Source organism: Sciurus carolinensis, chromosome 19 (genome assembly GCF_902686445.1).
Source record: "Sciurus carolinensis chromosome 19, mSciCar1.2, whole genome shotgun sequence".
Lineage (NCBI taxonomy): Eukaryota > Metazoa > Chordata > Mammalia > Rodentia > Sciuridae > Sciurus > Sciurus carolinensis.
Window position 1 is genome coordinate 6591196 of NC_062231.1, and position 16712 is coordinate 6607907.

At 63.3% G+C, this 16712-nt stretch overlaps 1 protein-coding gene across 17 annotated transcripts in view; it reads left to right on the forward strand.

Moving 5' to 3' along the window:
* The window catches only part of Iqsec1 (IQ motif and Sec7 domain ArfGEF 1), a 297078-nt gene that overhangs the window by 277992 nt on the left and 2374 nt on the right, over positions 1-16712 (forward strand). For 10 of the 17 annotated variants that reach the window (XM_047534512.1, XM_047534513.1, XM_047534519.1 and 7 more), the window contains 7 exons: positions 322-351; positions 1751-1876; positions 2455-2554; positions 6780-6941; positions 7636-7812; positions 11246-11295; positions 12452-14451. In XM_047534512.1, the coding sequence (XP_047390468.1) occupies positions 322-351; positions 1751-1876; positions 2455-2554; positions 6780-6941; positions 7636-7812; positions 11246-11295; positions 12452-12949 (1143 nt within the window). In that variant the 3' untranslated portion in view covers positions 12950-14451. The other 7 variants (XM_047534521.1, XM_047534527.1, XM_047534520.1 and 4 more) reach the window with 6 other exon arrangements.

Sequence of the window (16712 nt, forward strand, 5' to 3'; positions counted from 1 at the left end):
TCTCTAGTAGCTCCTAGAGTATGCGGGCACGCCAGCCCCTGCTGCACACTGTAGCCGAGGGGCTGAGGCTGAGTCAGCACGGTCCAGGGCGCCTGTGGTTCAACTCTGCCTGACCCTGGGGGACATTGGGGACCTTGGAATCGCCTCCCACCCGCCCCTCCAAGAGTGCCCCCGTGCCAGGGGCTCCCCTTGGTGGTGCTCCGGCATCCTGATGCCCTGGGGGCAGGAGGGACTCGCTGCTCTTTGGGGCCTCCCCATGAGCGCCCGGCCCAGGTGCATGTTCTGGAAGGTTAACGTCCTCTTGTCTGACGTTCCCCGCAGATTGGATCCCTACATCACGGGCTTGGCTGTGTGAGTATTTCTCTGCTTTTTTATCTTGTCCTGCCCAGTCCGGGAGCCTCCGTGGGTCCTGCAGTCCCCCAGCCAGGTCCCCAGCTCCTAGAGTGACCAGGAAGCTCAAGCATGGTCTCCACGCCGAGACCACAGCCCCTCGGGGAGGGTTATGGGGTCAGGCCCAGAATGGAGACTCCTGTTCTCCCTCGTCTGGACCCAAATACCCTGCCAGAGAGACAGGCGCTGCACGTGGCCCCGGAGCCTCCCAGCCTCTGCCCGCTCTTCCCACCCGCTGTCCACCACCCGCCTGTCCCCCACCCCGCCCCTGGGCGCCCCAGCCGCCTCTGCAGGGTTCACCCGCGTGGCCTCGTGCTCCAGAGGACACGCACACTGCTGGCCCGGCAGTCGGGGGCACGGCCCCTTCCCCAGCCTCGTCCCTCACTGGGCTGCTCACCTCCACCTGCTTCCCTCCCAAGAGCCCCGGGCCCCGTGCTGCCCCACCCGCCCTGCCCGCCTTCCCCAGCCCTCGCGCTTCTGCTCTGTGACCCCGACAGCCTGGGCCTCACGCTGCCCCACCACATCCCTGGTGTGCTGGGCCCGGGCAGCCTCCCCTGGGGAGCCCCAGGCCTGGCTCGGCCTCCCTGCCCGCAGTGTGCTGGTCCTGGGTCCCCGTGGGTCCCGGCTCTGCTGGCCTGCACATGTCCCGAGGGCCCAGGACGTCCCCACAGTCGGGCCTGGGCCTCCTGAGGGTCTGTCCACGTGTGGAGGGTGGCTCGGGCTCTGGCGAGGTGGCAGGTGCACGTGACCCCGTGCGCGGTTGTGGGGGGAGGTCCGCAGCGTGGAGGAGGGGGCCTGAGCAGGCCCCTCGTGCCTGGGCTGTTGGCTCTGGACCTGCCACAGGCTCTCGCAGGATTCAGAGCCAGGGAACCTTCCAGATGACCCTGGTAGAAGGAAGTCCTGGGCCTGGAATCAGAAGCTGGCTCCCCTCTTTGAGTGACCGAGGGCTTCTCAGTCTCTCCGCACCTCGGTTTCCTCATCTAGAGCAGAGTAGACTCGACTCCGGGAAGTGTTTTCCTGGTAGGGACTGGGGAACCGAGGTCTGGCTGACAGCTTGTGGGAAGTCAGAGCTGTGACTTCCTCTGGCCGGGGTCCCCGTGAGCGTGACGTAAGTCTGGCCTCCACCACTAACAACGAAAAGGCCTCGGCAGAGGCGGGGGCGCTTGCTGGAGCCCTCGGGAGAGCCGGAGATGTCCCCAGACGGCTGCCCCCAGCCAAGGCCCCTTCTGCCATGCACGGGGCGCGAGAGGGCGTTTTGAGGCCAGGCTGGGGATTTTCCAGTGTGAAGAGCTGGGCTTCTCCGCGGTGGCCCCAGACCCGAGCAGGGCTGGCGGTGACGCAGGCCCCTCTGCCCCCGCAGGTGCTGTCGCTGCCCCATCGGCGGCTGGTCTGCTACTGCCGGCTCTTCGAGGTTCCAGACCCCAATAAGCCCCAGAAGCTGGGGCTGCACCAGAGGGAGATCTTCCTGTTCAATGACCTCCTGGTGGTACGTGGCTGCCCTGGGCCTCGGGCATGGGCCCCAGGCTTCCGTCCGCTGGGTCTGCCTTTGTACCCGGGTGTGGGACGTGGCCCTAGAATCTTCTGAGACGTCACCCCACCCCAGCCAGCACCCGGGAGGACGGCGCTTCCTGGGCTCGGGCTGGGGTGGGGTGACGTCTCTCTGGCGTCTGCACCTCTGGGTTCTCCGGGTGGGTTCCCGGCAGGTGCGGGGTCTTGTTCCCCCGGCCCAGGGCCAGGCTCAGCGGGGCGCCCCTGGGTGTCCCCAGAGACTGAGCCTCCACATTGCTGAGTCCCAACTGCCCGCTCCTGTCCCCGGGGTCAGGCCCCAGGTGCACGCAGCTCACCCGCTAAGAGAAGCACCTGAGGGGACTGCAGTGACATGCCTGCCCCCTCTGTGCCAGGCAGGGTGGCATCAGGGACTCAGGAGGCAGCGTCCCGTCATGGTGTGCAGGACACACGTGCTCAGGCCGGCTCACCCTGGGCCTCCTGCCCTCTGCCCTCCAGGAAGGTGCCACCCACCTCCTGCCGATGCCACAGCTCAGCTCTCTCTCTGGCTGCCCCCAGGTCACCAAGATCTTCCAGAAGAAGAAGAACTCGGTGACCTACAGCTTCCGCCAGTCCTTCTCCCTCTACGGCATGCAGGTCCTTCTCTTCGAGAACCAGTGTGAGTCCCCAGGGCCCGCGGCCTGTGCGCGTCCTCCCTCTGTCACCTCCAGGCCAGGACCTAGGGTGGGCGGCTCCACCCTCCCCAGTCCCACCTGACGCCCGGGGCCAGGCCGGGAGCGCCAAGGAGCCACTGTCCCTGGGAGCGCCGAGCAGCCCTGGACACGGGCTCTGGGGGTCGGCTTTGCCTCACTCGGCTGCTCGCAGGGGTCAGGCGTCAACGTGTGGCAGAGACGAGCCCGTTTACATAGTGTCCTAGAAAAGCGTGGAGTAAAGGCGTGGGCGCCGCGTGGGTACGGTCACGGAGCCGCTGCAGGAGCTCGGAGCCGGGCCGAGTCCTGGCCCTGGTGCTTTGCTGCTCCGGGTCTGGAGCCCCTCTGCCTCCGGGTCCTTGGTCTGTGACGTGGGCAACCTCGGTGCCGGCCTGAGGGGGTTCCCGCGAGGAGTCGTGGCTGCTTCCGTGGGAGGCGCCCAGAGAGCTCCTGGCCCCGGCCGGCCGGCACTCGGGAAGGCGGTGCTCGGGCCACGGGGCCTGGGCTCTGTGCGCGGGATGGGTCCTGGGCTTGGGGCGCTGGCTCCCACATGGGACACCTGCCACCTGCTTGAGGACCGGCCCCATGTCCCTCGCCACCTTCTCCTTTTTTCTTTGTCCCTTCCTGCTGAGGCCCTGCGTGCAGGCTGAGCCCGTCATCCTGGGGTGGGCCAGGGTTCCCTGGGGACCCTTCCCCAGTGACGGGAGGGAAGGGCGGTGGGGCTCCCCCCGCTCATCCTGATCAGCCTTAGACCCGCAGCTGCTCCATCCAGAAACCCAGGCTGAGGGCCTGGCCTTGGGGCTCCCTACCGCCCATCTTCCCTCGGCTGAGGCCCCACGCCCTGCCCTGCCCACCCCAGGCTAGAGCCGCGCCTTGCCCGGTTTCCCGTGCATGTGCCACCCTACGCCGTCCCGACCAGCACCCCTGTCTCCGAGGGGGTTGGGGCAGGGACCTGGCGTAGCCCCGGAAGTGAAGTTCAGAGCCAAGGCCAGACTGCGAGTCCTCTGGGCTCAGCCCTGAGTCCTGCACTGTGGGTGCTGGCCAGGGCCACCCTGCAGTCACCATGGGAAGTGCTTCACCCAGGGAGCTCATGCTGGCAGTCCCAGGTCAGGCTTGTTCCTTGTGGTTGGAACCTTTAAAAAAAAAATCACAGAGCAGGGTGCACACCTGTCCCCCCAATAGCTCAGGAGGCCGAGACCCGACGATCACAAGTTGGAGGCCAGCCTTTAGCAACTCAGCGAGGCCCTAAGCAACTTATCAAGCCCATTCTCAAAATAAAAAATAAAAAGGGCTTGGATGTGGCTCAGCGGTTAAGTGTCCTTGGGCTAAGTCTCCGGTACCCCAAAAAAATCATCCAGCGCATCAAACTTGACATGTTTTGGCTTCTCTTAAAAAAATCAGGTTTGGTGACACTCAGCACCCATTCCCATGTGCCAGCAATGGGCCACCATGACGTGGCTGTACACACACACACACACACCCATACACATTCACATGCATATGCACACACACACACATACAAGCACATGCATGCACACACCCTCATATACACATACACACATGCGCACATACGAAAACATACATACACATATTTATACACATATTTACAAGCACATGCATGCACACATACACACATGCACATACACTCATACACATACACGCATACTCACACTGATATACACATGCATGCACACATACACATGCACATACATACGCACATACAAAAATACATGCACGCACATACATACTCATATACACATCCACATCCACACACATACTCATACACTCATGACCACACACACACATACACATGCACATACACACTCATACAGACATGGACACACTCATATACACATACATGCATGCACACATCGATATACACATGCACACACATACACATGCATGCACACACATGCACACTTGACGCCGTCCAGCGGAGTCAATTTGGCGCGGGGGACAAAAGAGTAGCGAGGCTCTTGAATTCGGAACGGTTTATTGATGAATCAGGAAACCCGGGAACTGGAACCTCCAACCTCGAACCTCTAAAAAAACCCCTCTCCGGTGCTCGAGGAGAGCCGACTTATATCCCCTCCAGGAGGCGAAGGGTAGGGCTGACGCCAATTTTGCAAAGATTAGGCGAGAGCTAGCTGCCCAATCATGGTAAAGGTCAAAACGAGCAGGCACGAGCAGGAGCACCTGTGCACACGTTTGTGTGTGGACTTAATTGGATACGGCCAATGACAAATCACCTGGGTGTGCTTATGTCAGTCAACCTCCTCACCGCCCATGTGATCAAAGCAACCTCTGGCTGGCTGCCAAGCGCCATCCCGGCGCCTTCCACACCGCATAGCCCCCAACACACACTCATACACATGCATGCATCATTGATGTACACATGATATACATACACATATACACACATGCACGCACTCATACACATCTACATACACACTCCACACATGCATACACATACATATGCATGTACACACTCATATTCATACACACAGTCATACATGCATGCGCACATTGATATATACACGTGTGCGCACAAACACATGCACACACATACACATACATGCACACATGCACACGCACACGCACACTCATACACATACATGCACACATATGCACACACAAAAACATACGTACATATACATGCACATGCACTCATATATATGCACACACATACTCATACGCTTATACAATACACACATGCACACACACATGCACATGCATGCTCATACACTTATACATATCCACACACACATACACACATCCACACATGCATACACACATGTACATATTCACATGCACATGCACACATACATGCACATCCACACATGTTCACACACGTACACATGCACACACATACATGCACACATACACATGCACACACATACTCGTATACACTCATACACATCAAACATATACATGTACACACATACACATGCACATACACATACACACATGGACACTCATACACATACATACATGCACACATTGATATACACATGCACACACATACATGCATGCACACATACACATTCACACGTTTGCATACACGCACATGCACACGCACATTCACATGCATACACACGTACATATACATGCACACATGCACACTCACACACATGCATACACACATTGATGTTCACGATATACATGCATACTCATACACATCTACACACGCATGCATATACATACACATGCATGTACACACTCATACACATACACACTCATACACACACACATTCATACATACACTCATACATGCATGCACACATTGATATATACACACATGCATGCACATGCATGCACACATACGCACATATACATGCACAAACATGCACGCACATACAAACACACATATACATATATACACACATACACTCATACACATCCACACACAAACATACACACATGCACACACATACTCATACACTTATACACATCCACACACATATGCACATATACACACATGCACACATTCATACATTCATACATGCATGCACACATTGATATATGCATATGTGCATGCACACACATACACATGCATGCACACACATACACTTATACACATACATGCACAAACATGCACATACATACATACACACAAAACATACATATATACACACATACACATACACACATATGCACACACATGCACACATACATACTCATATACACATATACACATCCCACACACACATATACACACATGTGCACACATACACATACATATGCACATACACACTCGCACACACACATGCACACATTCACACATACAGTCATACATGCATGCACACATTGATATATACACACATGCGAGCGTGCGCGCACACACACGCCAGAGACCCCAAGAGCTCAGTCGTGGCACCAGGAGGGTCTGGGCAGAGCTTGTGCTGGCTGGGGGCGCCACAGGACAGAGGCCAGTAGCCATCAGTCTGGTGTCCGGAGTTGCCCAGGGTGACAGGATGACCCCCCACCCCGCTCAGGGCGTCACCTCCAAGGACCTGGCTCCCGGTACAGAGACGGAGGGCCTCCAAGGGAGGGGCTGCCTCCATGACCTCAGGTTGCAGGGGCTGCGGGGGCAGCCACCCCGAGTCAGGACCCCGCCCACCCCACTCAGCAGACCGGAGGGGACCCGGGAGGCTGCGGTGACCTCACGGGCCACCGCGGTCTCGCCCTCCGCAGACTACCCCAACGGCATCCGGCTCACGTCCGCCGTCCCCGGAGCGGACATCAAAGTGCTGATCAACTTCAACGCCCCCAACCCTCAGGACCGCAAGAAGTTCACCGATGACCTGCGGGAGTCCGTGGCGGAAGTGCAGGAGATGGAGAAGCACCGGATCGAATGTGAGTCCTGGAGCCGGGGCCGGGCGCCATCCTGCTGCAGCTCATGGGCCGTCTCGCGAGGCCCCGGAGCTCCCTGGTCCCCCAGCACAGGAGCAGGGCTCTGCGCTGAGCCCTGTGCACTTCAGCCTGACCGTTAGCAGGTTGTCCTGCTCGTTGGCCCCAGTGAACTGCTAGGTCACAGCCAGGGCCATCCCCTGACTCCATGTCTCACTTTTTTTCCTGGTTCTGGGATTGACCCCAGGGGTGCTTAACCCCTGAGCCACTTCCCCAGCCTTTTGTATATTTTATTTAGAGACAGGGTCTCACTGAGTTGCTCAGGGCCTTGCTAAGTTGCTGAGGCTGGCCTCCACCTTGTGATCCTCCTGCCTCAGCCTCCCGAGCTCCTGGATCACAGGAGTGCGCCACCGCGCCTGGCACACTTCTTCCTGGCACATTTGTGTCCCACATCTCTCTCTCTGAAGGCCCCTGCTGACCCCTCCCATCTCCCAGAGACTGGCCGACCTTGGCCTCCCTGTCTGTCCAGTGCCATCGTGACCTACATACTCTCACCCAAATGCAGGCCTCCCCCGTCCTGATAAAGGTGGCCCTGGAAAGCGCCAGATCCCAAGCAGAGGGCGGTGGGGGTCTGTTCTGCCACCTGGACTGCCCACCCTGGCTGTGCTGCTCTCACTGGTCCCGACCCTCTCTGTTCCAGCCGAGCTGGAGAAGCAGAAGGGCGTGGTGCGGCCCAGCATGTCCCAGTGTTCCAGCCTCAAGAAGGAGCCCGGCAACGGGACGCTGAGCCGCGCCTGTCTGGACGACAGCTACGCCAGCGGCGAGGGCCTCAAGCGCAGCGCGCTCAGCAGCTCCCTGCGCGACCTCTCGGAAGCGGGTAAGGGCTGGGCCCAGGTCCCCTCCTAGCCCGAGGCGCCCCAGAGCCCAGCAGCCGGGCACACAGACGGCGCCTGGGCGGCCGAGACGCGGGCCCTGCAGGAAGCAGCCGCCCTCCGGGTCCCCTCCTCCCCCGGGCCGACCTCACCCCTCTGCCTCCTGAGGACTGTGCTCTGGCCACGCAGGCAGGCCGCTGTGTCCCGCTGTCTGTGCTGCCGCGTCCCCGTGTCTGGCACTGTGACGGCCCAGGGCAGCCCAAGCTGGCTGGAGACCGCCCTGCCCGCTGCCCCTGGTCTCGCTTCCCCGCAGGGCCCTCCTTCCTGGAGACCTGTGGACACGGTTGGCGTTGGTTTCTGTGTGCGTTGACCTTGCGGCCAGCCAGGCACCCCCAGCGGCTGCACCCAGGCCTCCCCATGTCAGGAGTCAGGGCCGTGAGAGGCGAGCGGGTCCGGGCGCCCCTCGGCCACCCCACGTCTGTCCAGCCAGCCAGCTTCCCCGGGGAGGGGCTCCGGGGGCCTGGGAGGGATGTTGGTGGCCGGACTGGTCCCACAGGAAGGGGCTCGAGGGACCCCAGTGGACGTCAGCCTGTCCCTTCCCGGGGCCCCCGCCAGCCTGGCCTCTCAGGACCCCCGTCCCGCCGCCCGCAGCGCTGCCTCCTGCCGCCCGCGTCCCCGAGAGCCCGGCCGTTCGTCCTGAGCTGGAGTCCTTCCTGTGCTGTCGTGTCCCCTGTACTCTTGCCATAGTAAATCTCGAGCTCATCGCCAGCATGAGGGTCAAGCCAGGGCTTCTCAACCGGACAGTGCGGACGCCCGTGGGGCAGGGTCCTTCCTCGCCGTGGGGCTGCGCTGGCCCGGCAGGAGGGTTGGTGGTGTCCCGGCCTCCGCCGCTGGAGAGCCGCAGTACCTGCCCGGCCGTGGCCGTGCGCCGCGTCTCCCGGGAGCAGAGCCACCCCTGGTTGAGAACCGCTGGCTTCCCCAGTGGCCTTGTCCTCCCGGCTGCACGTCACTGGACTGCTTGGGGCCTCTGCAGGCGGCGGGCCGGGGGTCTTTGAGTTTGTGCAGTGTGGCGGGCAGGCCCTGCCCTCCCCTGACCCGACGCCCTGGCCAGTCCCCACCCCGGCCCGGCGGCCGGTAGCACAGGTGCTCAGTTTCTGCCGGTGCCTGGGCCACGCCCCCAGTGGGCGGAGTCGAGGGCTAGCTGCCGTCTGGATCGTAACGGCGCCATTCTGTGGGATCCCGAGCCGAGGTCTGGACTCCCCGCGCCCAGGAAGGCCGCGCGGGAGGGTGTGAGTGCCCGAGTCCAGCCAGCGTCCAAGCCTCCAGACCAGGGAGGCCACCCGGGCCACCCAGAGGGACCCAGTGAAGGCCGGAAAATGCCGACGGAGCAGCTGGACGGCAAGGACTGGCTCTGAGCCCCGCGGGCAGCAGGAGACGCCGTGTCCTCGTGGCCCTCGCTGTGCTAAGCCCGAGCGGGGCAGCCCGTGCCTGGTGGGCCCGCCACACTCCGGAGCAGGGACGGAGCAGCCTGGGTCTGCGGTGGCACAGCCACAGGAGAGGGCACCAGGCTTGGCTTGGCCGGGCTGAACCTGGGCGTCGGTGAGGTGGCCGCAGCCTGAGGGCCCCGGAGGAAGCCCGCCTGCAGCGCCGCGAGAGCTGGACTGTGGCCCTGGGCCTCCTTCAACCCGAACCTGCACCCCGTGCTCTTCCTGCGCCCGAGGGGCCTGGTGACGCTCAGGGTCAGGTGGGCCGGGCGTGGACACCGGAGAGGCCCCCCACCGAGAGGTCGTCTCTGGCTGGCAGCGTCTGCTCCGGGTGGCTCTGACCCCAGCGCAGCCCTGTCGGGGAGGCTGCTGACCCCGACGGGCACTGGTATCTGGCGGAGGGGGCAGCGTGAACAGGAGCTTCCCTTTGTCCAGTGGGGCCTGGACAGGGCATCTGATGCCAGAGGCCGACCGCAGGAGCGCCACCATGCCAGCCCACAGGCCCTGCCACGTTACCTCCTGCAGTGTCACTGCGGAGGGAGACGCGGGGAGTCTGCCGTGTCCCTTCACAGACTGCTCCTTGGCCCTGGACACCGAGCTAGGGAGGGAGGGTCACCTGCAGATGGAGGAGGACCCCTGAGTCGCCTCCTCCTCCCGACTGAGACGGGACCAGGGTCCCAGTGGGATCTCCCCGGTCTCCCGCAGCTGGTAGGCAACACCCTGCGTGGTCTGCGGTGTGGCTTCTTTGGCCCTCAGCTCCCACCTGGAACTGGGGCTGGCCTCCCCAGGCAAGGCTGGCCTCCCAGCCCTGCGACCTCCTCGTCTGCAGAGGGTGTGCCCTATGCCCTCAGTTGCCCGCACACTGTCTCCCTCTGGGTCCCTCTGGCCTGGCTTTGAAGAGCCAGGGGCAGCATTCACCTCAGAAGCTGGTGGACACCTGAAGGCCACACAGCAGCCTCCACCCAGGGCCCAGCCTCACCTTGCATCCAGCTCGGAAGGCCACATGGCCAAAGTGCACACGCTGGGTTTCAAGTGTTCCCTGCAGGAGGCCAGCCCATGGGCTCCCCCTCGCCACCACCCTGGTCCCCTTCTCTCTGGCGTGGACCTAGCAACGTCTGCAAGATGCACGTGTCCAGCGTGGTGCTCCACTGGTGGCCGGTGCGACACAGGGAGAAGCACCCGCGAGGTCAAGTGGGGAAGGCCATGTCCCCGGCCACTCCTAGCGTCCTCACTCCCAGAGGGCTGGACTCGGTCTGCAGCAAGCCAAGGAGAAGCTCTTGTATGGAGCCAGCTGGACCTGGGCACCCAGAGCCCAGAGGAAGACTCGGGCTGGCCAGCACCTACCGAGCGCCCCATGCCAGGGACGAGCCAGGCACACGGCAGACGCCTCTTGGCTTAGGGACGGCTTGGAGGAGGGTCCCAGGAGAGAGGGCCTGGGGCTGGGAGCCAGTTCTCCAGCAACCCCACCGCTGGCCAGGGGACTGCACAAACCAAAACTCGGCCCCAGAGGCCCCCAGGAGAAGGGCCCGCCCACCGCCCTGCCTGGGGGGGGGGGGGCTGTATATGTGTCTGTGCGCATGCGCACGGGCTGGCACATATATCTATGAAATCCACTGGCGCCGGGCGTGGGAGCGACCCGCCGTGTCCGTGGTGACACGGCGGCCGAGGGGGCCCGCACCCCGATGGGGCGAGCAGACAGCAGTGTGGGGCGGGGGCCGCCTGTGCCCCAGGCGTGCCGGTCCAGGAGGCCGTGGGCCGGGCTCCACCTCCCTCCTTCCCGCACGGCCGCCGCTCCCGGCCCCTCCTCGGCCTGGCCCCTGGCGGCAGGTGTGGCCGGCCGGCCCCGCGCTCCGCTCGGGCCGTGGCATCCCTGGCAGGCAGGCAGGCAGGCAGCAGGCGGGCGGCGGCGCCCGGCCGGTCGTGTCTAACCTCTGGTATTGCATGTTCTGGGCAGGGAAGCGAGGGCGCCGCAGCAGTGCAGGATCGCTAGAGAGCAATCTGGAAGTAAGTAGGAAAGACCTCCGTCCAGCTGGCTGTCCCGTGTCGCCTCCCCACCCTCGGTTTATACCTGTTGTCTTTTTTTTTGGCTCCTCCTCCCCTCCCCACAGAGACGCAGACTCGGCCCTCCCCTGCCTGCCGGGGCCCCTGCATGCGCCTCTGCCTGGAGTATCCATGCGGCCACCGCTTGCCTCCCGGGGCCCCACGTGGGGGGTGGTTCTGGAGGCCGTGTTTCTGTTCCTGCTTAACCCCCGTCCCCTGTGGTCCCCTGAGCATGGATAACCGTCCCTGGCTTTTGAACCCATCCGGGCGCCAGGCCCCGGCCCCCCTGGCCCGCCTGCCGCTGGCTCCTGGATGTGCCCGCCCCGCCGGCTTCCGCGCTCCGCCATCTCATCGCTTCCTTCCTGGAGTTTCGCTGGCTGTGTGTCTGCAGTCAGGACCATGGAGTTGCTTAGCTAGCTCGCGGGAGGAGCCTCGGAAGGGAAGTCAGTGTGGATTTCATGACATGCCATCCATCCCCCGCCCCCATCTCGCCCGTCCTGTCCACCTCTTGACCTCAGCTGGCAGTTCTTTCTGTTTCCGCCTCTTTCCCTCCGTGTGGTTTGCAAGTAGGTAGCGGCAGCGAACGGCCTAGGCAGCCCACGCCCCCCAGGACAGGCTTGCAGGGCCCGCCCGTCCCTGTCGCCACCTCCCAGACACCTCCCGACCCCCACCCGGGTGCGGCGCAGGCCCTGGGCCCAGCCGAGAGGTCCCGGGAGTCGAGGGCAGTGTCGGCAGGAGCTGGGCTCCGTCTCCACGCACACCGCCCGCCCTGCACCCCAGGCACAGCTCCCGGTGGCCCCCGCCCAGTCACCGACCCCAGAGGCCTCAGGCGGCCACACACGCACAGGGCGGGAGCCAGGCTGGCAGTGGCGGTTGCTTCACCAAAAGGCCACCTCCCCTGCCCGCACCCACTCTTGTGCCAGGGTCCAACCCCCAGCTGTCCTGCATGGTAGCGCCAGGGGACAGGGGGCCGGAGTCCAGCTGCCCTTACCCCCGCCCTCCGTGGCCAGCGAGCGGCTCCGGGGCTTAGCAGTGGGGACGCTTGACACTGGAAGAGAAAGCGCGGCCGCCCTGCAGCTTTGAGATGGTTTAATTCTGCTCTCTGTGAATTTCCTTTTAGGGATCCATCATTAACAGCCCTCACATGCGCCGGAGAGCTCCATCCGCCCGGGAGGGTCCTCGCCCACACCAGGCCATGCCCAACTCCTCCCTGCTGGGCTCCTTATTTGGCAGCCGGAGAGGGAAGCCCCCGCCCCAGGCCCACCCGCCCGCCGCCCCGCCCCCGCCGCACGCGGCCGGCCACCACCCCGGGCCGCCCGAGGGACCCCCACAGGCCCCGGTGCACGGCCACCACTCCCAGTACTGCCACGTGCAGCAGAACCCGCCCCCCTACCACCACCACCACCACTACCACCCGCCCCCGCACCTCCCGCACGCCCATCAGTACCACCACGGCCCCCACGGCGGGCACGCGCCCTACGCCGCCCACGCCCACGGCCACCCTCCGCTGCCCTCGGCCCACGCCGCGCACGCGGGGCACCATCACGGGCAGCCCCCCGCCCCGCCCCCTCCCACCAGCAGCAAGGCCAAGCCCAGCGGCATCAGCACAATCGTGTAGGCAGCCTGGGCGGGGGGCGCCCCCCCAGGACCACGGCACACACTCGGGGGCACGCCCAGGGCGGCCGGCCTCAGCCCGCGCCCAGGGCCTCGGTTTCCATCTCTCCCTCCGCCCGCCCATCACACGCCTGGGCCCGCCTGTCACTGAACAGAGCTCCTGATCGACACCCCGGCTCCCTCCGCCCGCACCCCCGGGGGCGGGCCTCAGCCTCCCTCAGCCCAGAGCAGGGCGTGGCCCGTAGGCGCGGCCCCTCCCACCAGCCCCGGCGCTCGGCCCCTCGATGCGCACGCACACCGACACCCAGCCTAGGAAAGAAGAGGTGGGCTTCCCAGGCAGACCAAGCAGGACAGACCCCCATGGCTGCATTACATTGCTCTGTTATTGACAAGGGGCAAATTATTAAGTAGACCTGATATGGTTGACGAAAATACGTAAGTAAACGTTATATAATATAAATATATAAATATATAAATATATACATATCTCTGCACTGTCTAGGTAGTGTCTGTGTGTGAAAGCAGCGGTCAGCCCAGTTAGCAGCCCCGCCTCACGGCCCCTCCGCCCCCTGCTAGGAAGACCGCCCTAGGCGAGCGTGAGAAAGTAGACCCCAGCCCCGTAGAGCAAGTTCAGAGCCTATTTTGCTACAGAGAAGACAAGTCCCTCCAGGGTGGCTGAACTCTTAACACGGTCATTACTAACTGTGCCAAGTAACCTAGCGCCTGAGCCAGGGCCGCCCTGGATAAGCCCGTCCCCTCTGAGCAGAGCACCCCCTAAGCCACCCTACCTGACTGCTGTTATTTCAGCTAAGAACTAGACCCGCAGGCAGTCCCCTCTCGCGGCGACGCGGGACAGCTAGTGAGGAGCTGGGTGTCGGGCCTGGGTGCCCCAGACCCTCAGGCACTTTGTCACCGGCCGCAGTGACTGTGAACTTGAGTGCCCCGCCCCCTCTTATCCTGTGCACACGGTCAAGTTAAAGCCCATTCCCAGGACCCCGGGGCAGAGGGCTCCTTCCTCTGCCCGACCCCGACCCCAGCAGGCAGGAGCCCCGCTCCTGGAGGTGACCGAGCGCTAGCCGCGGGCGGTGTGTGTGTCCCCGTGTTGTGTTCTGAGTGGACGCAGTGATCATTGTGGTTCCGTGTGCTCACCGACCCGTGTCATCACCGCGGCCGCCAGTGCGGCCCTCGCCGCGGAAGCCCCGCTGCTGCCTGCTCATGGCCCCGCCAGCTGCCGGGCATCACGTGACTCCGCTCCCTCGTGTCGCTTCTGTGTTGTGGTGGCACCATGCGCTCCCACCCCCGGGGCCAGACGCTGCCCGCGCCCGGGTCTGCGCCCGCGTCACCCACGGCCGCCCTTTCCAGTTTCAGCCTCTCGAGCCTCTGCCCGTGCTGTGCTCCTAAGCCGGGGGACCCCAGGACTGCTTGGCCCTGCCAGCAAGGGCGAAGCTGCCACCCCCTCCGCCGGCCGCGGGCGCTGCGTCTAGGGACAGCGCGGCAGCAGGGGACGGGCCGCCCGCTGCGTCACCCTGGCCCATCTCCCTTCTCACGCCCGTCACGTCGCCGAGGTCACCCACTGCACCAGCAGATCTGCAAACCACTCGGTCACCCCCGCGGACGGCAAATCGCGCAGCCGGCGCCCGGGTCTTCCCCTTGCGTGTCCTCCTCTGCCACCCGCCTGGCGTGTCCTGCGTGGTCCAGGCCGGGCTGGCGGGAGGCTGCCTGGTTCACGGTCTCCTCAACCCTCTTTCCCCTGCGGTCGGGCCGGAGAGGCTCCCGTGTCCCAGCTCCAAGCCGCTGTGTGACAGGGGAAAGGGACACCGGACTGCATGTCACCCGGCACGTGACTGTATTGTACATTTGCAAACTCTACCAGTGTTTCTGTTGACAAATAGTTGAAGTGATAACATATTAAATGTCGGCTTTTCTTCTGGACCAAGGGTCGAGTCAAACTGTACCTTTAGATTGTTCCAGAAAAAGTCGTGACTGGGGCCCAGGGTCGCTCCTCCCAAAGGGCAGTCAGAGGGGCCCAGCGGGGACTCTCCCTGCCCTGCCGCCTCTGCCACCCCAGGGCCACCCTGAGCCCGGCGGGCCCGACAGCCCGCTGCGGCCACGGATGGACAGGGTCTGGTGGCCGGGCTCCTGAGCCTCAGGGCCTGGGGTCGCCAGCTCCACTGGGTGCCCGCGTCGGTCTTGAGGTCCTGTCCTCGTTTCTTCTTAGATGTTTCTGGAAGGATGTTACTCAGTTCAGGATCCCGCGGTCGCACCTCTCAGACCCGGCTCCGGAAGCATGAGCCACCAGCAAGCCGCTGTCCCCATGTCGCATCCACGAGGCTGTGCTCTGTGGGTCCCTGCCTGTCACCTGGCCATGACTTTGTGTCCCCTGGGGCGGGGGAAGCGGGAGGCGGCACAGTGCGGGGGCGGGGAGGGGGCGTCTGCATCACCTCGTGTCCCCGTCCCCTCGGGGACGCTCCTGCGACCTCCTGACGTCGTGCGCGCGAGCTCAGCGCTCTGGAGAGCGGCCCCCCTCGGGAGGCAGCTGGTGACATCGCAAAACACAAAATATGTATCTGGGACGCGGTGACGTCATGGGTTTGTATATTTTTTTTAACGTTTCCAAACGCGATGTACAGAAATGTAAAAATAAAGCCCGCGGAACACGCGCGCCTGGTGTCCTCTGCGCGCCGCCAGCCCGGCCGCCCTTCCCGCAGACGCGTCGCCCCGCCTCGAGGCCTCGGGCGGGCCCCACGGCAGGCCGGGTCCCCCGGGGAAGCGGGCACCTGGCGAGTCCTGGTGGGGCAGCACCCACCTTCGCGTGCGCCATGGTCGTCCTGTCCGTCGTTCCCGATCACCTCCAAAGTACGCCGCGGCCAAGCGCCGCGCAGGGGCGCGCGCTCCCTGTCCCCAGCCACGCAGCCGCTGCCCACGTGCCCGCTCGCCTCTGAGGTGCCCCGGAAGGTCGGAATCGGTCTTGAAGCCAGATTCCGAGGGCCACGGGGCTCCTGCGCCGCCTGCCACTTGCGTGTGACTCTGGGGCCTGAGGGCCCGTCTCCAGCTGCCTCTGCCTGTGGGAGGGGCGCCCTGGAGATCGGAACCCACGACAGCGACCCCGTGGAGAGATCAGCAGACCTGTCGAACTCGGCGGGCTTTTCCCTACAAGCCCGCAGCTTCCAGATGCAGAGACCTGTGTGGACCAGGTGGCCCGGGCCTGGTCCTGACCCGGGGTGCCCTTTCCTGGAGGACACGGGACTGGCTTTAACCTGAGGGTACAGCTAGGACACAGGTAAAGGGGCATGCCACACGTTAGGACCCAAGAGAGGGTCTGGAAGGTATTCAGTATGTCAGCGACTCAGCAAACGTCCTGCTTTCATTGAGACAAGATGGCTCCTGTGGAGTATGAGGGTGGGTGGGAAATATGGGGGAGAAATAACCCCAATGAAAACCCCAGTGGCCCAGGCCCTAAGTGTTTACTGAGGGCTGATTACATGAGGTCAAAGTCGCCCATTTGCCAGGCACAGTGGTGCACGCCTGTCATCCCAGCAGCTCGGGAGGCTGAGGCAGGAGGATCACATGTTGGAGGCCAGCCTCAGCAACTTAGTGAGGCCCTAAGAACTCAGTGAGACTGTCTCTAAATAAAATAGAAAAAGAACTGGGAACATGGCTCAGTGATCAAGTACCCCTGGGTTCAATCCCCGGAAGTCCACCCCGCAGAACAAAAAACTAGTTGTAGCCTGTCATCCCAGTGGCTTGGGAGGCTGAGGCAGGAGGAT